The 27,078-nt window shown below is 43.0% G+C and overlaps 1 protein-coding gene across 23 annotated transcripts in view; it reads right to left on the reverse strand.

Moving 5' to 3' along the window:
- PTK2 (protein tyrosine kinase 2) overlaps positions 1-27,078 on the reverse strand; it is a 1,447,287-nt gene that overhangs the window by 1,288,734 nt on the left and 131,475 nt on the right. For 19 of the 23 annotated variants that reach the window (XM_029592111.1, XM_029592110.1, XM_029592108.1 and 16 more), the window contains exon 3: positions 5,896-6,360. The exons of 2 other annotated variants lie outside the window; for them this stretch is intronic. In XM_029592111.1, coding sequence (XP_029447971.1) covers positions 5,896-5,995 — 100 coding nt within the window. In that variant the 5' untranslated portion in view covers positions 5,996-6,360. The remainder of the gene's footprint in view (positions 1-5,895; positions 6,361-27,078) is intronic. 2 more of the 23 variants (XM_029592091.1, XM_029592089.1) reach the window with 1 other exon arrangement.

Consider the following 27,078-nt stretch of genomic DNA (forward strand, 5'->3'; position numbering starts at 1 on the left):
TTGCGCCCCACCCCCGGACTCAGACCGGACTCCTATAGCATTCGCACCGCAGAATGTGTGCTTCTCTTGGCTGTGAGCAAGATGGGCATTGCTCGCAGCCTGTCAAATCTCTACTTCTTTGCCGCGAGCGGGAAAGGCTCCTCTCGCGGCCCCATATGGCTGCTTTTCGGCGCAACCTAAGGGTCGGCGCCCGAGGCAACCGCCTAGTTTACCTAATAGGATGCGCTGGCCCTGGACAGACCCTCACCAAATACAGAATAAAGTGATCATGCAGGATAAATAGAAATGTGTAGACCAACTGGATACCACAACAAGCCAGATCCTGTATTCTGCACATCAACTGAGGGATTCAGTTTTGTTAGGAACTGGGGAACCTTTTGGGGAAGGGGGAGTCTCTTCCGAAGGGATGGGCTCCACCTTAACCAGGGTGGAACCAGACTGCTGGCGCTCACCTTTAAAAAGGAAATAGAGCAGCTTTTAAACTAGAACAAAGGGGAAAGCAGACTGTCGCTCAGCAGCGCATGGTTCGGAGAGAGGTATCTTTAAAGGATACTAATGATGCATTAGAATTAGGGCATCCCGACAGTGAGGTTCCAATAATTAGAAAAGTAGTCCAAGTGCCTGTAACTAAAAACTCACCTGAGCTAAAAAATTCTAACTTATCCCTATCAATTAAAAAGCAGAATAAAAATACAAACAAAAAACAAACTTTGAAATGTTTGTATACTAATGCCAGAAGTCTAAGAAGTAAGATGGGAGAACTAGAATGTATAGCAGTAAATGATGACATAGACTTAATTGGCATCTCAGAGACATGGTGGAAAGAGGATAACCAATGGGACAGTGCTATACCGGGTACAAATTATATCGCAATGACAGAGAGGAGCAGTCGGGAGGAGGTGTGGCGCTTTATGTCCGGGATGGCATAGAGTCCAACAGGATAAACATCCTGCATGAGACTAAATACAAAATTGAATCTTTATGGGTAGAAATCCCTTGTGTGTCAGGGAAGACTACAGTGATAGGGGTATACTACCATCCACCTGGTCAAGATGGTGAGATGGACAGTGAAATGCTAAGAGAAATTAGGGAAGCTAACCAAATTGGTAGTGCAGTAATAATGGGAGCCTTCAATTACCCCAATATAGACTGGGTAAATGTATCATCGGGTCACACTAGAGAGATAACGTTCCTGGATGGAATAAATGATAGCTTTATGGAGCAATTGGTTCAGGAACCGACGAGAGAGGGAGCAATTTTAGATCTAATTCTCAGTGGAGCACAGGACTTGGTGAGAGAGGTAACGGTGGTGGGGCCGCTTGGCAATAGTGATCATAATATGATCAAATTTGATTTAATGACTGGAAAAGGAACAGTGTGCAAATCCAAGGCTCTCGTGCTAAACTTTCAAAAGGGAAACTTTGATAAAATGAGAAAAATTGTTAGAAAAAAACTGAAAGGAGCAGCTACAAAAGTAAAAAATGTCCAAGAGGCGTGGTCATTGTTAAAAAATACCATTCTAGAAGCACAGTCCAGATGTATTCCACACATTAAGAAAGGTGGAAAGAAGGCAAAACGATTACCGGCATGGTTAAAAGGGGAGGTGAAAGAAGCTATTTTAGCCAAAAGATCTTCATTCAAAAATTGGAAGAAGGATCCAACAGAAGAAATAGGATAAAGCATAAACATTGGCAAGTTAAATGTAAGACATTGATAAGACAGGCTAAGAGAGAATTTGAAAAGAAGTTGGCTGTAGAGGCAAAAAACTCACAGTAAAAACTTTTTAAAATATATCCAAAGCAGAAAGCCTGTGAGGGAGTCAGTTGGACTGTTAGATGATCGAGGGGTTAAAGGGGCACTTAGAGAAGATAAGGCCATCGCGGAAAGATTAAATGATTTCTTTGCTTCGGTGTTTACTGAAGAGGATGTTGGGGAGGTACCCGTAATGGAGAAGGTTTTCATGGGTAATGATTCAGATGGACTGAATCAAATCACGGTGAACCTAGAAGATGTGGTAGGCCTGATTGACAAACTGAAGAGTAGTAAATCACCTGGACCGGATGGTATACGCCCCAGTGTTCTGAAGGAACTAAAAAATGAAATTTCAGACCTATTAGTAAAAATTTGTAACTTATCATTAAAATCATCCATTGTACCTGAAGACTGGAGGATAGCAAATGTAACCCCAATATTTAAAAAGGGCTCCAGGGGCGATCCGGGAAACTACAGACCGGTTAGCCTGACTTCAGTGCCAGGAAAAGTAGTGGAAAGTGTTATAAACATCAAAATCACAGAACATATAGAAAGACATGGTTTAATGGAACAAAGTCAGCATGGCTTTACCCAGGGCAAGTCTTGCCTCACAAATCTGCTTCACTTTTTTGAAGGAGTTAATAAACATGTGGATAAAGGTGAACCGGTAGATATAGTATACTTGGATTTTCAGAAGGCGTTTGACAAAGTTCCTCATGAGAGGCTTCTAGGAAAAGTAAAAAGTCATGGGATAGGTGGCGATGTCCTTTCGTGGATTGCAAACTGGCTAAAAGACAGGAAACAGAGAGTAGGATTGAATGGGCAATTTTCTCAGTGGAAGGGAGTGGACAGTGGAGTGCCTCAGGGATCTGTATTGGGACCCTTACTGTTCAATATATTTATAAATGATCTGGAAAGAAATACGACGAGTGAGAATCAAATTTGCAGATGACACAAAATTGTTCAGAGTAGTTAAATCACAAGCAGATTGTGATAAATTGCAGGAAGACCTTGTGAGACTGGAAAATTGGGCATCCAAATGGCAGATGAAATTTAATGTGGATAAGTGCAAGGTGATGCATATAGGGAAAAATAACCCATGCTATAATTACACAATGTTGGGTTCCATATTAGGTGCTACAACCCAAGAAAGAGATCTAGGTGTCATAGTGGATAAGACATTGAAATCGTCTGTGCAGTGAGCTGCGGCAGTCAAAAAAGCAAACAGAATGTTGGGAATTATTAGAAAAGGAATGATGAATAAAACGGAAAATGTCATAATGCCTCTAGTATCGCTCCATGGTGAGACCGCACCTTGAATACTGTGTACAATTCTGGTCGCCGCATCTCAAAAAAGATATAATTGCGATGGAGAAGGTACAGAGAAGGGCTACCAAAATGATAAGGGGAATGGAACAACTCCCCTATGAGGAAAGACTAAAGAGGTTAGGACTTTTCAGCTTGGAGAAGAGACGACTGAGGGGGGATATGATAGAGGTGTTTAAAATCATGAGAGGTCTAGAACGGGTAGATGTGAATCGGTTATTTACTCTTTCGGATAGTAGAAAGACTAGGGGGCACTCCATGAAGTTAGCATGGGGCACATTTAAAACTAATTGGAGAAAGTTCTTTTTTACTCAATGCACAATTAAACTCTGGAATTTGTTGCCAGAGAATGTGGTTCGTGCAGTTAGTATAGCTGTGTTTAAAAAAGGATTGGATAAGTTCTTGGAGGAGAAGTCCATTACCTGCTATTAAGTTCACTTAGAGAATAGCCACTGCCATTAGCAATGGTTACATGGAATAGACTTAGTTTTTGGGTACTTGCCAGGTTCTTATGGCCTGGATTGGCCACTGTTGGAAACAGGATGCTGGGCTTGATGGACCCTTGGTCTGACCCAGTATGGCATTTTCTTAATGAAAAAACAGAATAACCACCAGTCCTCGTAAAATATCAAATAAAAACAAAATAATCATGAGTAAAATCATAATAAAAAGTATAATTACTTCAAAACAGATGACAATATCCAATAATTAAAAAGTAAAAAAAATTATAAATTTCCAAAACACCAATAAAATATTTCAAAACAGTAAACCAAATATGGGTTTAAAAATTCCCCATTCTCCATATCTGGGACCTTTTTTATTTCTACTTACCCTGAGATCATCGTGGATTAGTGGGAGGTGCACAAGTTATTTCTGTAAACCGGAGTGAAGGCATCTAGCTATACTTCAGTATAAAAAACATTAAAATTTTTAAAAAAAAATTAAAATTAAACATTTTCCTCTCACACAGGCATGCTCTCTCTGTTACAGACACACACAGGCTCTATCTTGCCCCCATGCCTCTACTCTCTCCAGATGTTGCTGATTATATGCCTGGACTAGGGCCAAAGTGCCTATTCTCGCCCAGAGAATTTCCCTTTTTTGCCCTGCACCAACCTGATAGTCCACCATTCCCCCTCTCTTTTTCCTCCCTTCTGCCTTGCATTCCCTTCTCCTCTTCCCCACTTTCCTGCCCAACATCAGCATCTCTCTCCCACTTTCCTCGTCGTTTCCAGACAGTAGTCCATCCTCTTACTGCTATCAGCTCTCTCCCCCTTTGGGCCAGCCAGCTTAATGTGGATACTATGGCAGAAAGACACAGCTACAGCACACTCTCTTTCCAACAGGATGGTGGAGCTGGAGAGGCAATGTTTATGCTTAGTTGACCGTGCATTCTGAGCTTAAGGGTCAATATCCCTTTAGAGCAGACCCGAAAATGGAGTACGATGAAGGCAAGGAAGTCCCCTACGATGTGCACCTGCTGTGGCTATTTCAGTCTCCTTGCCAGCACCCTAAAGCCTGGCAGATAGTGGAGATGACAATGACAGAACTAGAGGTGGGCAAGGCCCAGCTAGCACAGATCATGATTGGCTTCTTGCTGGGCCTGCTGCTACTCATTGACATGCTCAAGAACAATGAAGGCCTGCTGATTCCTTTTTGACCTTTTTTTTATGTTGGCCCAGCAAATAGAAGAGGATGATGCTTCTAAAGCAGCATTCACCTCTCTCCCACCTTCGTTTCCGAGTCTGTGAAGAGAAATTGATGGAGGATTCACTGGAGTCAATAAGAGGCAGGGGCCAGTGCAGGCTCCACCTGAGAGTCCCTTCCATATCAGGTCTAGACTGAACATTACAGTATCTGTAACCACACACTGTACATAGAATTGCAAAACTGGACAGTTAGCAATCCTAGCTGAGACTCAGGGTACTGACCATTGGCCTTGGGCCCTTTGCGCCTGGAGCTAACCTCAGCTCCCTTGGTCCACAAGGTGCACGTGAGCCAAGCTCTGTAAATAGCCACAGTCTATGGCCCCTGGTAAAGGACAGTTACTGCAATGACTGAGCTAGAGGAGAGAATGTTTTATAGGAGGAAGAAAAACCCAGGTAGTTGTAAATGTGGACTAATGGCAACAAAGCCCAGTAGAGGCTAGTTCTACTGAATAGAAACCTAAAGTAAAAGGCTAGAAAAACAAAAGACAAACACAAAATCCATTCCATTCACTTATTAATCTAAATCTATATTTTAGGTATGCCAGCTCTATATCTATTATTTTATTTACATTTTATTTAAATTTCAAAAAGAATTTAGTATGTATAGCATTACTGCTAGAGTTTAAAGCTGAACAGAAATGTTAATTATAAACATTCATATTTGCACTCTGTGTGTTTAGATGTTCTCTAAAGTCAGTTATTCTATCATTTATTGTATGGTATACTTCCAAACTCATTTACTGTATGAACACTTTTTTTTTATATAAATATGAATGTTTCTACTGCCTGTTTCGTGTTATTATTTAACTACATTTTTTTTAACTGACAGAATGTTAAGCAAAAAAATATCTGCAACACAAAAATGCAGTTACTGATAAGTATAACAGGATTTTTTTTTTAATCAGTCACACCTGCTTATAAACACAGTAACACCAAAACTGCAATTTAGTATTAAAGGGGGAAAAAAAGTTTTATATTGTAGTTGCATAGCCAAAAAATATATACAATTTGTGTTACATGTTCCTTTAAGACATTACTTCAAATATATACATTTAAGTTAAGCTTAAAATATAGCAAAATCCAACACAAAATATTTAAGTTTTTATACCTTTAGCCCAGCATATTGGGAAAGGGCTACAGCCGCTTTTCTCCATGCAGATAGCACCTGCTTGCTGCAGGCCCACTTGGCCTTCCAGTTCCAACAACATGCACACAATTGTGGAGAGAATGACCCAGGCTTCAGCATACAATGTCCCACTTCAGTGTTCAAATACTACTTGCTCCTACAGGGGGCTGTCAAGCCAGCTTCTTGGATGCATTGAATCCACAGGCAAGGAAAAAAAAAAATCAGTTCTTCTCCGTGTGTGTTCTCATTTCATTTAGTCAGCAAAGATGATCGAAGTAAAATTCTGTAAGTATTCCTTTGGTAATATATTCCAGCAGCATGAAGAATGTGTTTCAATTACAGAATCTTCTCATGCCTCGACAATATAAAGCACAAACGTCCTCTTTCAGGGTAAGCCGCTGAACAGAATGCAACCAACCAGTAACATGACTAGGTCTGTGTTTCTAGCTTCATTCAGAGGAGGCAGGAGGGAAGCAGGGATTGGAGGAAGGAAAAGAAGGCGATTAGCAAGCACCTTATTAATATGCTAATCTCACCCTTCTGTTCAAGTCTCACAGCAGACTCCTGTTTACAAAACTGACAGTCTAAAACTGACTAAGCTGCAAATCAAGCCTGACCCAGGTCATGTGTACAGAGTGCTCAGTAACCATTTTTTTTGTTTTAATTTGTGTCTAACATTCAACCTATATTACGTTATTTTATCTGTAGAAACTACCTTGAGAAGTTAAGACCAATTGAAGGAAGGTACATTTAAAAATGAGATTTAAGTACCAAATACTGTAATTTAAAAAATGTAATTTCTGCACAAACGTTAGCATTTAGAAATTTCAATTTGTTTCTGCTTAAAGTAATTCCACTATGCACACAATTAAAAAGGCAACTCTAATACATTTATATTCGAATACACCAAAACATAATGCAATATCTTTTCTTCGTGCTGATCACAAATGTCAGGGATGAATTCATAAAGCAAATAAGACAGACAGTACAACAGTCTAGATGCCATACCAGTTAGCTTCTCAAAGTATGGGACAATATCCAATTTCCTTTACAATTGGGAAGAGTCAAAAGTGATCACAAGTCTGTAAAGGTGATTTAGATAGGTTCAGACAACTCAAATCACAAAATATGTCAATGTCTAATTATCTGGTCATGTAGAAGACCAAGATTAAATCCTATCAAAATATATATATCATATATACCTAAAAAGAGAGATCCTTAAGGGTTGCAAACAGATTGGGTACCCAGAGTAACCAGTGCTCTGACAAAGTTAAAGAAAAATCTCTCATGAATATTCAGTATGGACATACTGAAAACCAAGCCATTTGTAGCCCTATAGGTGCCAAGATGAGAACCTCCGCATAGAAACACAAATATTTTATAAAGTAATCATACTTTAAATGATTTAAATAAGTTTAAAATGTGACAAAGATGAACATGACATTAAAAATAAACAGGTGGCTCCTGTAAATAGATGCACATGCCAGTATTTTCCTAAAAAAAACAAAGTCTTGTAAAACATTATCTTGAATGACTAGAAAGCACAACATGAGCAAGAGTTTTAAATTTGAAATTGAATTATACATGCTAACAGGTTTTCAATGTTATCCATTCATTATATTAAATATTATTTTTCACTATAAAATATGACTACACAATTAAGAAAAAACTGTTGTACAAATTAACATTGCAGTTTCTAACCAGTCTTCTAATATTCAGTTAATGAAAATGAGTTTAGAATGAGCCAGGTTTCCAGCTTCTGGGCCAGGGAAAGGAAAGCAAAGCTCATTGTCCAGAGGATTACATCACTCAAGGAAGGGGGGTGGGACAAAGCTGGTAATCACAACAGCTATTTTACAACCCCCCTGCAGGCTTGTAGAATGAACACTGAAATATTAACTCAAAAAGGAGCAGCTCACTCATCAACCCCCAAAAAAGCTTAACTTTTTTTTAATCAGTTTGGGGGGGGGGGGTTTACAAAAAACAAAATTGTGGCTTGCAAAATAAGTGTAAAAAGGCTTTCAAAAATAGATTAGTCAACAAATACTTTATAAAGCCAGTTATGAAGTCGGGAGATGTGGCAAACATTTGAAATTTTCCTCTTTGGCACTAATTTGTCTCTTTCCAGCTTCATCAGTTTCTTTTTGGATAGGTTAATACTGAAATCATATCATATAACTGTTGAAGCTTTGATATGGACCCACAAAGAATTTTAAAAAATTGTGCTAACAATAGCATCTACATTATGCTCAACACAGTAGTTGTTTAAATGCATTAAAATATTCTCTAGCAATGGAAGTACTGTCCTACAAAAAACAGTTTTGCTACAACTTTGCAGCTCCATAGTTAAAGAGGTCTCAGTAATCAAACAGTATAATTCCTTTTGTTACAAGTTCATCTCTTAAATCATTGTGTCCTTGCCTCTACCCTACCCCATCTGTCACTGTTTGAGATCATGTTAGTTTCAGTAACCTAAGTGGAAGTTGTTTCCCCCCATTAAATTCCAAATCCTGTTTCACATTTTGCAGCAAAAGTTTAAGCTACTGGAAGAAAGGCTGAAAGAACAGGGATTTATTTTAACTGGGACAGGAGTAGCAGCATAGTAACAAATGGAAGAGAATGGCTGAGTAGTTTGAAAATGTGACTGTCATGGGTAATCACAGAGCAAGAAAAAGAAAACAACTGTAACAAAAGGAAACAAAATGAGACAACTGGATCCTACCAAAAATATCATTTGGCCCTGGGCATGAAGTTTCAGGTTTGACTGCACTAAGCAATAACTTTTACACTAGACTTGCTCGGAAATTAGTGGATTTACAGGGAAGGGGGACAAGAAAACTGTTTCCTAGTACATGTTATAGCCAGCAGCAAAATAAGATACACAAAACAGACACCCAGTTTGGTGGCATCTATTCACAATGCACACTGGTGCAAAACAATTTCTGACTTTTTTTGTTTTCCTATTCTCTTCTCTTTCTACCACCATTCCTCCTTCACCTCAAAGCATATCTTCTCAACCTCAGGTCTCCTTGTGTGCCTCTTCCACGTTCTGCTGTGCTGAAGCCCAGTTTTATCTCCCCACAGGAATACTGCATCCCATTTCCTCCTTCCCTCCCCATTTGTGCTCTAACCACCTTCTGCTTCCTTTTCCTTCCTGCACTATATCCCATCAGTGCTACAGAGCAAACAGCTACTGCATGGAGAAGGCAGAAGCATTCATCTTAAGCCCTGCTGCTGCTGCCTTGTCTTGCAGCTCATTTGTCCTTACCACTTGTGCAGATTACTAATAGGCCATGGAAAGAGGCAGAAGCAACAGCAATAGTTGCTGAGGATAATATTTCCAGCCTGATCCTATACCCAAACTGCCACTTGTGCTGAAGCACTGATGCGGTACACATGAGACTCTCACTAATTTTCAATTTCTAGTCATCAGATAGCAACTGAAAATTTTTGTCCCAATTTAGCCAATAGGTTATCAGTTTCTTGCCAAACAGAATGACCTCTAAAAATTATTTGGTCACCAACTTTATCACTAAGTGATCACATGGCATCAAGAAAAGAATTACCTTTGCTCTGTTTATATATCGCAAACATAACAATGGTATTCACAGATGCCACCAAGAAAAAATACATGCCTTCAAATAGTTCAAATGTGGAAATATATGTTTAAAATCTGCAGTACTAGAAAAAAAAGCTGCAAAATAACCAACTCAAAAATGACATATCAGTTTAATGGGAAGCTAATTCACCATCCAAAAAACCAAAACCATGAGTTGCTTATCAAATGTCAGTTCCAAAACATTATACATACAAAAATATGTGCTGCTAAAAGGCAAGAAAATAAAAAAAACAAACTAAAACTGCTTACCTATAACAGGTACTTGGCTGAGAGAATAGCAGAAAATCTGCCCACGCAAGTGAATGACATCAACCCATGAGCCTGGGACAGATCTTTTTTTTTAAAAAAGCTTCTAAACCTTTTCTTTATTCTCTACTGAGCATGTGCAAGGTGTCCCGAGTCATTGCTGTCATGCAGGATCCCCTTCATTCTGTATACTACTACTACAAGTTTAAAATAGAACCCAATTCACTGGGGAGGCAGTTTTTGTGGATTGGTATCCTGTTGTCATGGGGGCGGGGGGAGGGAGAGCAAAGTTGCTTTCCTATAATGGGGATTTCTTCATATACAGCAGGATAAATCAAACACACAAATGGATGCCATCATTCAACAGCACAGACCCCAACAAACTCTCCTAGAAGTCAGAAAATCTAGGACTCCTCCTATGCAGCTATCATCTCACAAGTCCCCCTCAGCCTAATTCAGAGCTTAGTGTTCAATGTCCTGGGATGGAAGGTAGGTATGTGTGTTTTATCCTGACTACTGAAGATCAGTATTACAAGTAAGCAGCTTCACTTTCTCCATATATAAGCAGGATCAAATCAGTCTCATAAATGGAGAATCACACAGCTGAGGGTTACCCATTATTTTATTTTTCCCCAACCCATACAAGCATATTATACAGGGTGTTGACCGACAATTGAAAATGCCTTGTAGAGCTGCTTGTTCAAATGCACTCTTGTAGACGTTGTCTAGACCAGCGATTCTCAACCAGTGTGTCGTCAAGCAGTGGCAGGTGTGTCACGTGCTACCGGTCTCCAGCTGCTCTTCCCTCCTCTTCCTTCACAGAGTGAGAGAGAATCTTCCACTGCTGCCGTTGTCGCCCATTCAAACCTGGATGGGAACAGCAGCAGTGTTAGTGGAGGCTGGCAACTGCAGCTGGGCCTGTTCTTCTTCCCGCACCTGCGCCCCTGGCCCGGAGCAGGAAGTGATGTTCAGTGGGGTGCGTGGGAAGAAGAGCCATGCTGCAAGAAAAAGTAGCGGCAGTAGCATGGGCTGGGAGCAAAATCAGAAGCAGCCAGAAATCGGCACAGGAGACAGCAGAATTAGCCTCCCGTGGCCGATGGGACTCTTCTTTCTTGGTCTGCGGGGGCTAGAGGAGGCGGCTGCTGCAGCTACCATTTGTGCTCAGGGGCGGGGGGCGGGGGGGGGGGGGGGAGGCAGGAAGGGAGAGAGAGAGAGACAGCCAGCCAGTCTGTAAGTGAGAGAATGTATATGTGATTGAGAGTGTGTATGTGTAACTGTGATTCAGAGCCTGTGTGTAAGTGAGAGCATTTGATTGAGATCATCTATGTAAATGTGTGAGAGAAAGACTGGTCAGGAGATAATTAGTAGGGATGTGCATTAATGTGCAATCTGCAACGCGTAAGTCCCTATTCGACTGATTTGTGGGTTCGCAAAACGATGGCGATCCCCCACAAAACATATCATATTAGTTTCATTCTTTTGGTTCGCAGTGATTTCTTAGCAGCCGTTTGAAATAGGAGAAGGTCATGTGGGAGTATCCACAGCAACAACCAGTCTTTTCCTGTGAGTCATAAGTGACCTCACAGCCCTGTCAGAGTGGGTCAGACAGTTTGGCAAGGAGACCAGAATGCCAACATATCAGAGCTAAGCATTTTTCTAATGCAGCCAATCGCTGCTCTCAGTGCTCTGTGATGCTGTCCCTGGCACGCGGCATGCCACGCACTTCCTTCTTAGCTGTTGTCTGGGGAGGTGGCTTTACTCAGAGCTAGTCTGAGTGTCTCAAATCTGTAATTCAATTGCTATTGCTTGCTACTTTGATAGAATTTTCCATTTAAAAAGATATTTGTTCATTCTTGCTGTTGTGCCAGCCAGGCTTTTTTTTACTGCACTTTCTTTTTATTGAACTCAGACTGTCTCTCCCACTGAGATAAGCTGCCAGCAGTGGCATTTTGCTGCTGATCTTATCCCCCTGGGGTAGGTTGCAGGCAGGATATGGGTGATGTGGGTGGGAGATAGTGTGAGAGTTGCAGTGGCTGTCTGGGAGTTGGTATTTTCAAACAAGAAGCAGCATCACTAGAAATTGTGCTTGCTCAGGCTTCCAGTCTTTTCTCTGGAGTTTACATTTTTATTTTGTGCACATACAGCAGTCTCAGTTGTAGTGTACAGCAAGGCACTGCACTGTGTGTCTGTGTGTAGTTTTCCAGATGCACATATATTGGTACAGAGGTGTTCATTCACTAATAAAGAAATAATTCTTTTAATTGAAAACCCTAGTAGGCAGTGACATTAAATCCATGATGTCAGGGAAAGGTAGACGAGTGATTGGGACTGGCAGCGGAGGCACTTCAAAAGGCAGTGCCAGTCCCCCCATTAAAGTTAAAAAGGAAGCTGTTCCAATCTAAAATCTCTGGAGAGGCAGGCAGTTCCATCCGGAAAAAAATGAAATTTAAGGATGATGCACCGCCACCACCTGTTTCTGACCCTGTTGTTTTGGAGGTGAGGGAAGGGGAGGCTGAGTCATGCAAGACAAAAGGGCGAGACCCAAAAGCAGCAGTACGACTGCAGACTCTACTTAGCGCCGACAATGTAGCGCAGACACTGTTTGATTCTGATTCCGATGAAAAATCATCTTGGGTGGGATTCTCATCATCAGAAATGGAAGAAGTAATAGCTGAAGAAGGTTTAGGAGGATTAGTTAGTTCTGTCTTAGCCTCCACTTCAGTGCTGCAGGGGAGAGATGAAACTGAAGAGGAGGAAGAGCAGTCAGCGCAGGCACAGAGTGTAACTGATGCCCCTGGCATTGCTTCTTAGGGTGCACCCACTACTTCAACTCCAGTGCCAGCATCCACCCAGACGGCTATAGAGAAGGAATCACGAAAGAAATATGTGACCTGGAGCCACTTTAAAGTGACGGAGGACCCGCGTTTTGCTCAGTGTAATTACTGTGCCAGGGCTATTAGTAGAGACAAGCAAATGGGACATCTAACTAACTTTGGCATGATGCATCATATGCAGAAGCAACACCCAACAACAGTATTGCCATCTGGGGATGGTGGCAGTACCAGTCAGGGGACCTCTTTTTCCAGGCAGCGTAAAGTGGTTGAAAAGAAGCAGAGTCATCCCATGCACTCAGCACCTTCTAGCAGTCAGGTGGCAGGCCAGCAGCCCCCTGCCATGTGTCAGAAGCAACAATCCACCATGGAGGGAATGGAGTGGTGTTCAGTAATGCTATCTCGGGGAAGGAGGCAGGCAGCCTCAAAAGTTGTAACCAGGACCATTGGGGAAATGATTACCCTTGATGACCAGCCCTTGCAGATAGTGGAGAATGTGGGTTTCAAGCATTTGCTGAAGGTCTTAGTTCCAAATTACAAAGTCCCCTCCAGAACCACATTTAGCAGAAAGGTCATCCCCAGCCTGTATGACCTGTGTCGCAGTCACATCCAAGCTCTGCTAGCTAAGGCAGAGGGGAGTGTGAATTTCACCTGCGATATCTGGACCACCATGAATACTGCATTTTTGGATCCGCGGTCCCCGTGTTAAATCGCTGCTATTCGCTTTTGCGTGTAATTGTTTTTAGGGGATAATTCCCTGTCTCTGTATTAGATTGAATGTCTGCAATTGTCCCACCTATATAAAGTTTTAGGATTCCAACCTGGAGATTAGACTTCAGCAGGTGACGGAGCGTTACATCATTTCCAACGATACGTGAGTATGGGGACGGCCAGCAGCTGAAAGCTTAAGGAGTGCTGTGACAAAAGGTTGGTAAATTTAAGTTATAAAATGATTTTTGATATTAGATTTAATTTTGTGTCTCTTTAGAGAAATGCTTCTTCAAGTATGCAAGTTGGCGCCTTGACATTAAGGTGTGGCGCTACGAAAGTATATTATAATTACTCAACGGAAATCCGTGTAATTTGGATTTTGTACTACGATTTCAGTAAATTCTACTTTTTTTCATTATTTTGTATTTGAGTGGTATTTTTAGTATGTTATTTGGTGGTGGTCTGAATGGGTTTTGGTTTAGTATTAGGTGGTCATTTGTCTTTCCATTTTCTGTTTTCAGAGGCATTTAATGCAAATTTGATATTATTGTGACTGATGCGGTCAGTATTTGATTTTACTTCATCTACTAAAGCAACGGTTTAAATTTGGAAAGGTGATTTCTTGGTCACCCTGTCTCCACATTAGGTATGATAGTTGGTAACAACTTGTTGATTATTCATTGTTTTTTTTGAGCCATTGAGATTTGATAATGTTTCTACGTTTGTAGTGGAGGAAAATGAATACACATTTGACAAGTATGAGTCCCTGAGGAAGCCCCTGATAGTAGGGGTGAAACGAAGATATCTTTTGTCAGACATACTGGATACATTGTGAGGATTAAGGAATATGATCTGGTGATCACAAGGAGATATCGAATGTGGATAGTTTGTGAGACTAAGGAAGAGGATATAATGGTTACAAGTGAAAAATATACTTGAAACAATTGTGTATTTAAAAGTTGTGTTTGTAAACACTTATTCTTAGTTAAAAAGGTATTGCTATTAGAAAGGATGATATATGTTATTCAAATTAAAATCTCGAATGGACATTTGTTTTAATTGGGTTGCATGGATGTGTGTGTGTGCTAGTTTAGCTTTTAAAGTGTCTATATAGGTGTATATGTTAATGTTTGCAATAAATATTATACATGTTGTAAATGTGTTGTCTCTCTATTTATGTAGTAGAGTTCAAGCTACACCAGCGAGACAGGAATCTTCAGGCAGGGTTCTTTGTCACAGACAATGGTGCAAACAGGGTAAAGGCAATAACCGACGGGTGCTTTCAGAACATCTGATGTTTTGCACACAGTCTGCACCTGGTAGTGAAGTCAGCTCTGTGGTTGGAGTCCAAGCACCAAGAGAATGAATACCTGCATACATTAATACACAAGTGCAGGAACATAGCAGCGCATTTCCACAGAAGTGTGAAGGCAGGGCAGGTTCTCCGTGAAAAGCAGACTGATTCAAGACATTGGCACCCGGTGGAATTCCACCTATTTGATACTGCAGAGGTTAGTGGAGCAGCAGACACCCCTTCATGAACTTTCTGTGGAAATGGACATAGGTGTGCAGAGTCCCCTAGGGCATCATGATTGGTTAGTCATGAGTCAGCTGGTAAAAATCCTGAGGCCCTTCAAGGATGCCACGGAGGAGCTGAGTTCCAGAAGTGCCACCTTGTCTGACATCATCCTTATAGTTAATTTTCTGGAGGAAAATTTGGAGGGCTTTAAACAGGAAGAGGGAATGACAACAGAGGTGCTACATTGTCTGGACTTTTTGCAGAAGCAGGTGCAAGAGAGATTAAGACTTTTAACAAAGACCACAGATACATGCTTGCCACAGTCTGTGATCCCCATGTGAAAGGGAAACTCACCCTACAGTCTGTCTCACATTTGTGAAGGACCTGCTGTTAGTAAACGTCCGTGAACAGGAGCGCCATAGGCAGAGACAGATTAGGCATGAAGCAGAGGAGAAAACAGCGGGCACTTCAGAGAGTAGTGCAAGCCCAAGCAGGAGCAGCACTCTGTCAGCGACAGCTAGTACTTCCTCCTCCACTTCAGTATGCCATAGCCATGTTGCCCCTAAAAAATCATCTGTCTGGAACGGGCTAGAGCGAAAGCAGCTGGCAAGAAGGACTCTCAACCCACCCAAGCAAAGGAGACACCAGCACAAATGTCAGTGACATGGTATCTCACAGAGCCCAGAGGACATGCAGACAGATGCGCTGGCATACTGGGCACACAAGTCCACTGTCTGGCCACACCTAGCCAAAATGGCTCAGCGATATCCGGCATGTCCACCAACCAGTGTGCCCAGTGAACGTGTATTTTTCAATGACGGGATATCATGAGCCCTCATCGCTCAAGGCTGGCACCAGAGTTGATGTAAATGCTAGTGTTTTTGAAAATAAACATGCCTTTGCTTGCGTTTCCAGATTTTCCCTGTGAATGGCAAGATGAATAAAAGCAATTTAAAGCATTGCAGCAGCTCCAACTGCCTCATATGCTCCAGATAATACCAGCACATGTACCTGACCTCAACCGCTTGCCTGTCTGTCCAGCCCTTACGTCACTACAAAGGCCTGACCTCCAAACGCTGTGCCTGCCCGTCCAGCCCTTACGTCACTACAAGGGCCTGACCCCAAACGCTGTGCCTGTCTGTCCAGCCCTTAAGTCACTACAAGGGCCTGACCCCAAACGCTGTGCCTGTCTGTCTAGTTCTAGTACCTGTAATTTCAGTTTCATGTATTTGTGCATCACTTCTTTCCTGAAAATTCTTTCCTGTTTTGCAACAGTTGTAATGTAAGAACATAAAAAGCTGACTTAAGATGTTTGGAGCTTGCATATTTCATATGCTCAATAGTTTTCATGACCTTCATAATATGGGCCATTTTCCCTAAATCTTTCTTAGGTGCCAACATTAATGTTTTTAGTACTATAGAAAACTGGTGGTAGTTGTACTCTAGTTCATCCTCTGTGCTCCCATAGTTTACAGAGGCACTGTATAGGGTACAAATAGGTTGATATTGTAGATTAGGACTTGAGTAGCAGTTTCTTATTTCTGAGAGCTCTTCAAGTTCCTTTGTCATCAGCTGAAGTGCATAAGTACAGTTAATAGCTTCTGGGTATTCACAAATAATCTCCAGCTCAGTTTTTGCTTCACAAATGGCAGTCTCTATTGCTCTAAAAGCATCCTCTGTTGAATTACCTTTCACAAATGAGATCAAACCACAACATACCTGCACAAAGGAAAGAGAACTCTCCCCGGCTAAGGCCTCTCTCTTAACACCCGCTGACCCATGTTGAACCGCTGTTCACATGGAAACCTCTTCCGCCTCGGCCTTCAAAATTCTCGTTTGTATATCTGCTACGTCCACCAGATTTTAAAAGACCAGCGAGAGCTCACTAGACGCCAACGGAACCACCACACTCTAGGGGCAAACACATTCTAGGGAGCCCTTTCCTGCACAAAGGAAAGGGAACTCTCCTCAGGGCTCTTGTTTGAATATTTGCTACTACCACAGAGATCTGCACCCGCAGCAGCTCCACCCCACCCAGGCATAGTTCATCATGTTTCAGGTCCTAGCACGTGTGTTTGACTCCTTGGTCCGTGTTTCAAGACGGGTCGGGTGGACAGTACGCCCTGGTTGTCAGTCACGCCGAATGCAGGGGGCCCTGTCCCCCTCTTCTTGGGTTCTGAGAAGCTTGTTTGCTGTTTGAGCTCTCTGTCTCAAATCTTTATTCAATTGCTATTGCTAGTTTGCTACAGTTAATTTTCTATTGCTGAAAAAAATGTGTTCTTTTTTTGCTGCTGTGCCTGCCAGGCAAGCCAGGCTTTTTTTTTTTACTGCACTTTTTTTTTTTTTTATTGAACTACTTTGTTGACTATTGGTCTTGTGCCGGTATTTAGCCTTAGATTAATTTTACCACCCACTTTCGGCTGCATTCACAAACAATCCAACTCCGAGAAGGGGCCACTACTACTGGCTTAACACCATCCACGGGCTCAGTCTCGTCTTGTCTCCTTGTCTGTCCCCTGTCAACACCACAGCGACCTGACTACCTCAGCTCTGCCAGCCTGTCTTGCCCCTATCAAAACCAGATACAATTACTTTGGCAATTCAATCATATATCACAAAATTATTAATACTAAACAACATATAGTGACATATGTAATATTGCAATCTTTATTAAATTCAAACAAGAAATTTCCAAGCAAATTTAATGCTCAAAACTTCACATCACCACCCCAAGGAATATCCATCTAAAAATCCCAACCCATTATAATCATACAAATAATCATACATCATTCATACCACTTACTCATACTCATCCTTCATACCTCCCATCATTAAAATTCCTCCATTTTTCCAAATAAATTGTTTACACACAAGTGAAAAACCTCTTCACAATACAGTACTAATCTTTCAAAAACAATTGGTTCACAAGCCGAGAGAATTCTATTGCACAAATTTCTCTTCGTTCTTGGAACGAAAATCCTTCAATTCCTCTTCATCTTCTCAACATGTTTCGCCTTCCCACAGGCTTCTTCAGGAGAGCTTCGAAGAATTTCCTACTGCTTATATACCAGCAATATATTCCCACACAGGTTTCATCTACAACATTTAACAATTTGAATTAATTTTACTTAAAGACTATAATCCCCAACCAACCTCTAAGTTTCACCTTTAAAACAACTGTCATTTTTTACCCATACCTCCCGAAAAAACTTGACGTACATACAGATATCTTTCCCGACTCTCACTTCTCAACGCCTCTTGAATAAAGTTTCACAAGATACCCATTCTTATGCAAATGGCGAACACTTCCTTTGTATATTACCTACAGCGAATTAAATCAAGATAACAATTCTTAAACTCAAGAAATTTCAAATTCAGAGAAACTCATCCACCCATCTTCCCATCAAAGATCAAGACATATGCGCTAAAAAAGAAGGAAAACTTACCTCTCCGATTTCTCACAGTAACACCGCCACCTCCGTAGCGTTCAAAAACGCCACCAGAGTGAATCAAAGGTAATGAATCAGCTACTCCCCTCCCGTCCTTTTAAATCCCTCTTCACCATCCATTTTATCTCCACCACTTTCAGCTACCCGCCAAAATTTAAAAGGATGATTCCCTTCATTTACCCACTGAAAACCAACCTATTTTAAACAGACAAAATCTAACCACCATAGAAACCCTGATTCATTTATACCCATCATACAAATCCAACAACCTCAAAGGCATGCCACCCAATCAATTCTATCGTTTAAGCCATTGGGCCACAACGTTCCTAAGGAAAAAATCCATCTCTGCTCCATTCGCAACAATATTTAATCACATTACCCCCGCACCTATTCTTTATTTCCTGTATCACAAAAAAACAGAGCTCCTCCACTGTATGTTGATATTCACGCCAATGCTTCACCAATGGGGCAGTTTCTACCTCATTATGAAGTCTACTGCAATACTCTAATATTCGGGTTTTGATCTTTCTCGATGTCTTCCCCACATAGAACAGCCCACATGGGCATTTTAAAATATACACTACTGAACTAGACTGACACATTGTAACGCCCCTCAGAAAAAAAATTTTCCCAGAGACTGGATGGGTAAAAAATTGAACTGACAAACAAAATTTACAAACGCTGCAATTTGTACACGGATGATGTCCACCAGTTATACCATCCCAGTTCTCCCTACAAACCAAATCTGAATGCACCAGAATATCCCTGAGGTTCTTCGATCTTTTAAATGTGAACATTGGGGGTTCTTTCATACCCTCAAAGCCACTGACCAAATGCCAATGGTTTTTGATGACCTGAATTAAATCTCCTACTCTATTTGAATAGGGTAAAACACACACTAATGATCGTGATTTTTGAGTTTTCTTAGGGATCAATAAAAGATCCCTACTGATGTACCGTGCTCTTTTATAAGCCTGATTAACCACACGATCTGGGTAACCCCTCACACTGAACCTCTCTCGCAAATCCTTGGCATGTTTTTTTAAACGATGACATTTCTGAACAAATCCTCCTCACTCTAAAAAAAAAAAAAACTGCCCCAACGGGATATTTTCCCTAATATGTTTAGGGTGAAAACTACTAAAGTGCAATAGTCCATTTTTATCTGTGGCCTTCTGATACAGTTCAGTCATAAAAAATCCATCTTTCTTACCTACCTTCATAGCTAAAAAGGAAACCCACTGTGTTTGGATATCGCATGTAAATTTAAGATTTACATCCTGCACATTTAAATGGTGGAAAAAATCTTCAAATTCTTTTTTGTTTAAAAATGAATTTTACCAGCAGATTCATGGAACTGCAATGGGGGCCATGATGGCTCCGGATCTCGCATGTTTGTACGTGACAGCGTTTGAAGAGAGGTTTATGTATTCCTCTGTTTGGTACAAACATGTGAGATTATGGTGTCGTTATACTGACGACATCCTTATAGTTTGGTCAGGTTCTATGTGGGGAAGACGTCGAGAAAGATCAAAACCCGGATATTAGAGCATTGCAGTAGACTTCGTAATGAGGTAGAAACTTCCCCATTGGTGAAGCATTGGCGTGAATATCAACAGTGGAGGAGCTCCGTTTTTTTGTGATACAGGAAATAAAGAATAGAATAAAATACTGTTGCGAATGGAGCAGAGATGGATTTTTTTCTTAGGAACGTTGTGGCCCAATGGTTTAAACGATAGAATTGATTGGGTGGCATGCCTTTGAGGTTGTTGGATTTGTGTGATGGGTATAAATGAATTAGGGTTTCTATGGTGGTTAGTTTTTGTCCGTTTAAAATAGGTTGGTTTGCAGTGGGTAAATGAAGGGAATCGTCCTTTTAAATTTTGGCGGGTAGCTGAAAGGGGTGGAGATAAAATGGGTGAGCTTTTTGATTGGTGAAGAGCGATTTAAAAGGATGGGAGGGGAGTAGCTGATTCATTACCTTTGATTCACTCAATGGCGGCATTTTTGAATGCTACGGAGGTGGCGGCGTTACTGTGAGAAATTGGAGAGGTAAGTTTTCCTTCTTTTTTAGCGCATATGTCTTGATCTTTGATGGAAAGATTGGTGGATGAGTTTCTCTGAATTTGAAAAGATTTCTTGAGTTTAAGAATTGTTATCTTGATTTAATTCGCTGTAGGTAATATACAAAGGAAGTGTTCGCCATTGCATAAGAATGGGTGTCTTGTGAAACTTTATTCAAGATGCGTTGAGAAGTGAGAGTCGGGAAACATCTGTATGTACGTCAAGTTTTTTCGGGACGTATAGTTGTTTTAAAGGTGAAACTTAGAGGGTTGGTTGGGGATTATAGTCTGTAAGTAAAATTAATTCCAATTGTTAAATGTTGTAGATGAAACCTATGCAGGAATATATTGTTGGTATATAAGTAGTAGGAAATTCTTCGAAGCTCTCCTGAAGAAGCCTGTGGAAAGGCGAAACATGTTGAGAAGATGAAGAGGAATTGAAGGATTTTCGTTCCAAGAACGAAGAGAAATTTGTGCAATAGAATTCTCTCTGCTCGTGAACCAATTGTTTTTGAAAGATTAGTACTGTATTGTGAAGAGGTTTTTCACTTGTGTGTAAACAATTTGGAAAAATGGAGGAATTTTAATGATGGGAGGTATGAAGGATGAGTGTGAGTAAGTAGTATGAATGATGTATGATTATTTGTATGATTATAATGGGTTGGGATTTTTAGATGGATATTCCTTGGGGTGATGTGAAGTTTTGAGCATTAAAGTTGCTTGGAAATTTGTTTGAATTTAATAAAGATTGCAATATTACATGTCACTATATGTTGTTTAGTACCTATCAAAACCAAAGCAACCTGACTACCTCCGCGCTCTGCTAGCCTGTCTTGCCCCTATCAACTTTCTACCACTCTGCCTTGCTGCCATACACCAGACGACGCACCCTACTCCTTGTGGTGTTCTTGCCACTATCATGGTTGCTCAGTGTGTTGGTGCTAGTCTTTCCTAGTCTGCTGCTTTGTCCCTTTATCGGCGTCTTGTGGTTTTTTCTGACACTCTTTCTGCTTGCTATATTCCCCCTTCATTATGCTGTAGGATGTTGATGCCACTTGTCTTGCCACTTTGCCTGTCGTGCTGCCTTCAAGGGTTCATGCAACTGTTATCGGTGCTCTCTTTTGAAGCTGTGGTGTGTTTTTGACACTCTCGCTGCTGCTTTGTACCTCTGTTAAAGCTCTCTTCCAACTCCTGGTACCCTTTGCCCCTTTACAGTGCCTTAGGCTATTCATGCCACTTTGCCACAGTCTAAGTACCTTGGAGCTGTTTTTGCGTTCTGATGATTGCTCCCTAGAAGTTTCATCAGAATTGATAAGAAAACCCCAATTCTGCAGCCAAAAATAGGTTGCAAATACTTCCCCCATTGACTTTAATGGCAAACGAAAAACGAATGAAACTAACAAATTGGTTTTTTCCCCTATGAAACTAATGATACGAATTTGAGTCCCAGTGAAATGAAAAACGAAACAAAATGTAGAGATTACTTACCTGATAATCTCGTTTTCTTTAGTGTATGCAGATGAACTCAAAACAACTGGGTATAGTGTGCTCGTGCTAACAGTTGGAGACGGATCTGACGTCAGCACGGGTACATATACCCCCACAGGAAGTGAAGCAATTCAGTAATCTTCCTTGCAAAGCTGTTATAGCTATATGAGTACTGACCGATCGATTAATTACACAGGATTACCCTGACCGGTTGATGGTAGCTGGAGACCACCAGGATTCTCAACGGGAAGGCGTCGACACCCGGCAGGGTGGATGCCCTATGTAGTAAAACATGGCTTACCTTGAGCCTGTGAAATCCCAAGTATACCGGCAGCCGGGCGGGATGCTGAGTCCATCTGCATACACTAAGGAAAACGAGATTATCAGGTAAGTAATCTCTACATTTCCTAGCGTGTAGCAGATGGACTCAAAACAAGTGGGATGTACAAAAGCTACTCCTGGACTGGGCGGGAGGCTGCCCGAGGTCCGTGTAGGATTGCCCTCGCAAATGCTGTGTCCTCCCTGGCCTGGACATCCAGACGGTAGAATCTGGAAAAGGTATGGAGGGAGGACCACGTCGCCGCCTTACAGATCTCAGCAGGCGACAGCATCTGCGTTTCTGCCCAAGAGGCCGCTTGCGCTCTGGTAGAGTGAGCCTTGACCTGTAGAGGCGGTGTTTTACCCGCGTCTACGTAGGCTGCCTTGATAACATCTTTGACCCAGCGGGCGATAGTTGCCCTTGAGGCCGCTTCCCCTTGCTTCTTCCTGCTGTGTAGAACGAACAGATGGTCTGTCTTTCGTATTGCTTCGGACACTTCCAGGTATCTGGGCAGTAGCCTGCCTATGTCGAGATGGCGTAGAACTCGACCTTCTTCGGACTTCTTCAAACCTTCTGTGGTAGGTAAAGAGATGGTTTGGTTGAGGTGGAAGTGCGAGACTACTTTGGGTAAGAAGGAAGGGACTGTACGAAGATGGATGGCTTCTGGCGTGATCCGGAGAAACGGATCACGGCAAGGCAGTGCTTGTAGCTCTGAGACGCGTCGTGCGGAGCAAACAGCCAGCAGGAACACCATCTTCAAGGTTAACAAACGGAGGGACAGGCCTCGAAGTGGACGGAAGGCGTGTCCCGCTAGAAAGTCCAAAACGAGGTTGAGGTTCCACAGAGGGATGGGCCACTTCAGTGGCGGATGAATGTGTTTGACTCCTTTCAGGAAGCGTGAAACGTCTGGGTGTGTGGCGATGCTATTGCCGTCACTCCGGGGACCGTAGCAGGAAAGTGCTGCCACTTGGACCTTGATGGAACTGAGGGACAGACCCTTCTGAAGTCCATCTTGTAGGAAGTCCAAAATGATAGGAATCTGAGCGGCAGGTGGATTGGTGCTATGCACAAGGCCAAGTCCCTAACCAACTCAAGTTGGCAATGCTCAAGCCTCTCCTCAAAAAACCCAACCTTCCCACCAAGACCCAGCTAACTTCAGACCCATAGCAAACCTTCCAATGATTGCCAAAATTATGGAGAAAGTTGTAAACAGACAACTATCAGAATTCCTTGACGAAAATAACATCCTCACCACAAACCAATTTGGCTTCCGTAAGACCCGGAACACCGAATCGCTATTAGCCTCACTAGCAGACACTATTATCTTTAATCTGGAAAAAGGCCAACCTTGCCTCCTTGCACTTCTGGATCTCTCCTCAGCGTTCGACACTGTGAACCACACGTGCCTCCTTCAGCGTCTCACCAACATTGGCATCACAGGAGCAGCATTCAACTGGTTCAAATCGTTTCTCGAGAACAGATATTATAAGGTCAAGATAAACAGTAAAGAGTCCCACCCCATTGAATCCAAGATGGGGGTACCGCAAGGATCATCCCTTTCACCCACTCTTTTCAATATCTATCTTCTCCCGCTCTGTCATTTACTTACCAACCTCAAGCTTATACACTTCCTATACGCAGATGACATACAAATTCCCATCCCTATAGCGGAATCTCTACACAAAACTATGTCATATTGGAATAATTGCCTCTCAGCAATCAACAACCTACTCGCCAGCCTCAACTTGGTTTTAAACACAAACAAAACCGAAATCCTCCTTATTGCTCCTGAAAATTATGTCCCACCCACCTCTCCAACTGCCAGCCAAAGTCATGACACCTCCATAAACCTAACTTCGCCTCAAGTAAGAGACCTGGGTGTACTTCTAGACAACAGACTCAGCCTCAACAAGTTCGTAAATAACACCACAAAAGAATGTTTCTTTAAATTACAAGTATTAAAGAAACTAAAGCCTCTTCTACTCTACAGAGACTTCCGCATGGTGCTACAATCAATCATACTCCCGAAACTGGACTACTGCAATTCTCTCCTTCTGGGCCTTCCTGCTTGCACCACCAAACCACTTCAGATGGTCCTGAACGCCACGGCCAGAATACTCACAAACGCCAAAAAAAGGGATCCTATCACCCCAATCCTCCAGCATCTCCATTGGCTTCCGATTAAATACAGGATTCACTTTAAAACTATTATGATGATACACAAGGCCCCACATAACATCTCTCCCCTCAACTTAACTTTTCAACTGCGGCTACACACCTCCAAGAAACCGACTAGAAGTGCATACAAGAACATGCTAATCACCCAGCCGGCAAAAACCTCCCTGAGGAAACGCGCACTATCCACAGCAGGCCCTACACTCTGGAACTCGATACCCCCAGACCTTAAAAAAAGAAACTTAAGACTTGGTTCTTCACACAAGCATTCCCGGAGAGCTAAGAGCAGGAAGAATGACATTATCAGCATAGTCGTTGTCCTCCAGCCCTTTCTGTACATAAGTTCCTGAAGAGTTCGTCATTGATATTTATATAATCATGAATGTTCACTGTAAGCTCCACTAAGTTCCTCTTTGCACCTTCATGTTGTTGTTAATTGTTAAATGTTTCAATGTAAACCGCCATCGAGGCGACAGTTTCTTCCTTGTAAACCGGTGTGATATGTATACTTTACAGGAACATCGGTATATAAAAATAAAAATAAATAAAATAAATAAATGAGCTTCGCACCAAGCCTCAAATACTCTCCAGATCCTTATATAAGTTAGTGATGTGGAGAACTTGCGTGCTCGGAGGAGTGTATCTATTACTGGACCTGAATACCCTCGTGTCTTCAGTCTAGCCCTCTCAATGGCCAAACCGTAAGAGAGAATTGAGCCGGATCCTCGTGGAGTATGGGACCTTGTCGCAGCAGGTCCCTGTGCGGCGGCAGGGGTAGTGGAGTCCCTGCCAGCAATCTTCTCATGTCTGCGTACCAGGGTCTTCTTGGCCAGTCCGGGGCCACTAGAAGAACTAGGCCTCTGTGCCGCTGAATCCTGTGTATAATGGCGCCCAGCAGGGGCCATGGCGGAAAGGCGTACAGCAGGATCCCCTGGGGCCATGGTTGCACCAGTGCATCGATCCCCTGAGACAGAGGATCCCGCCTGCGGCTGAAATACCGGGATACTTGAGCGTTGGACCTGTCCGCTAGTAGTTCCATGCCCATGGTCCCCCACTGATTCACAATCATCTGGAACTCCGTGGGTGACAGTTGCCAATCCCCGGGATGTAGACTTTCTCTGCTGAGGAAGTCCGCCGCGGCGTTGTCCTTCCCGGCAATGTGGACGGCGGAGATGTCCTGGAGATTTGCTTCTGCCCAAGTCATCAGGGGAGCTATTTCTAGTGATACCTGTTGGCTTCTGGTTCCGCCCTGTCGGTTGATGTATGCCACCATGGTGGCGTTGTCTGACATCACTCTGTGTTGCAGTCTGTGGGCAAGTCGCAGGCACGCTAGCCTGACTGCCCGTGCCTCTAGTCGGTTGATGTTCCATCCCGACTCTTCTCTGCTCCATCGCCCTTGGGCGGTGAGTCCTTCGCAATGTGCGCCCCAGCTGCTCAGGCTGGTGTCTGTTGTGAGCAGGGTCCAGGTCGGAGAAGACATCCCGGACCCCCGGCTCCTGTGGCTTTGCTGCAGCCACAATCGCAGCTGATTCCGTACCCTGGCTGGTAGAGGTAGGTGTACGGTGTAAGTTTGTGATCGCGGACTCCACCGGGATAGGAGGGCGCGTTGTAACGGCCTCATATGTGCCTGTGCCCATGGTATCACCTCCAGAGTGGATGCCATCAGGCCAAGGACTTGTAGGTAATCCCAAGTTGTGGGCCGGACGGCGCGCAGCAGGGCCTGCAGACAATTCTTGAGCTTTTCTCTTCTTTTGGGAGTCAAGCTGACTGTCTACCTGAGTGTCGAATAGGACTCCTAGGTATTCCTTCGACTGAGATGGCTGTAGGGAACTCTTGTTTAAGTTTACTACCCAGCCTAGGCTCTCTAGAAGAGCAATCACGCGGCTGGTTGCCCGAAGGCTCTCTTCTGGCGATTTTGCCCTGATCAACCAATCATCCAGGTAGGGATGGACGAGAATTCCCTCCTTCCTGAGGGCCGCCGCCACTACTACTATGACCTTGGTAAAGATCCGCGGCGCTGTGGCTAACCCGAAGGGTAACGCCCGAAACTGAAAGTGTTGGTCCAAGACTTTGAAACGTAGGTAGCGCTGATGATCCCGATGGATTGGGATATGCAGATAGGCTTCTGACAGATCTAGGGAGGTGAGAAACTCCCCTGGCTGTACTGAATTTTTGACAGATCGCAGGGTTTCCATGCGGAAGCTGGGTACCCGTAGGTAGCGGTTGACGGACTTGAGGTCCAGGACGGGCCGGAAAGTGCCCTCCTTCTTGGGCACGATGAAATAAATGGAATAATGCCCAGAATTTATCTCCCCTGCAGGCACTGGAATAATGGCCTTGAGGGAGAGAAGCCTCTGTAGGGTAACATCTAGTGCCGCCCTCTTGAGGGGTGAACAAGGAGATTCCACAAACTTGTCTGGTGGGAGCCGAAGAAAGTCCAGGTAGTACCCTTCTCGGATGATGGTGAGGACCCACTGGTCCGAGGTAATCTCGGCCCACCTGCGGTAAAAGAGGGTCAGCCTGCCCCCCTATGGCTGCTACCCCCGGATGGGCCGGCTGATTGTCATTGTGGGGTACGGCCGGGGCCAGAACCCGAGCCAGCTCCCCTCTTATTGTGCTTGGGCCGAAAGGACTGGTTCCTGGCTTGCGACCGAGGTGCCTGGTAGCGAGTCCCGTAAGGGTTGAAGCGCTGAGAGGTTCTACCTCTGAGTGGTCTAGAAGGCGGGCGCTGCCTCCTGCATGGCC

Source organism: Rhinatrema bivittatum, chromosome 2 (genome assembly GCF_901001135.1).
Source record: "Rhinatrema bivittatum chromosome 2, aRhiBiv1.1, whole genome shotgun sequence".
Taxonomy (NCBI): domain Eukaryota; kingdom Metazoa; phylum Chordata; class Amphibia; order Gymnophiona; family Rhinatrematidae; genus Rhinatrema; species Rhinatrema bivittatum.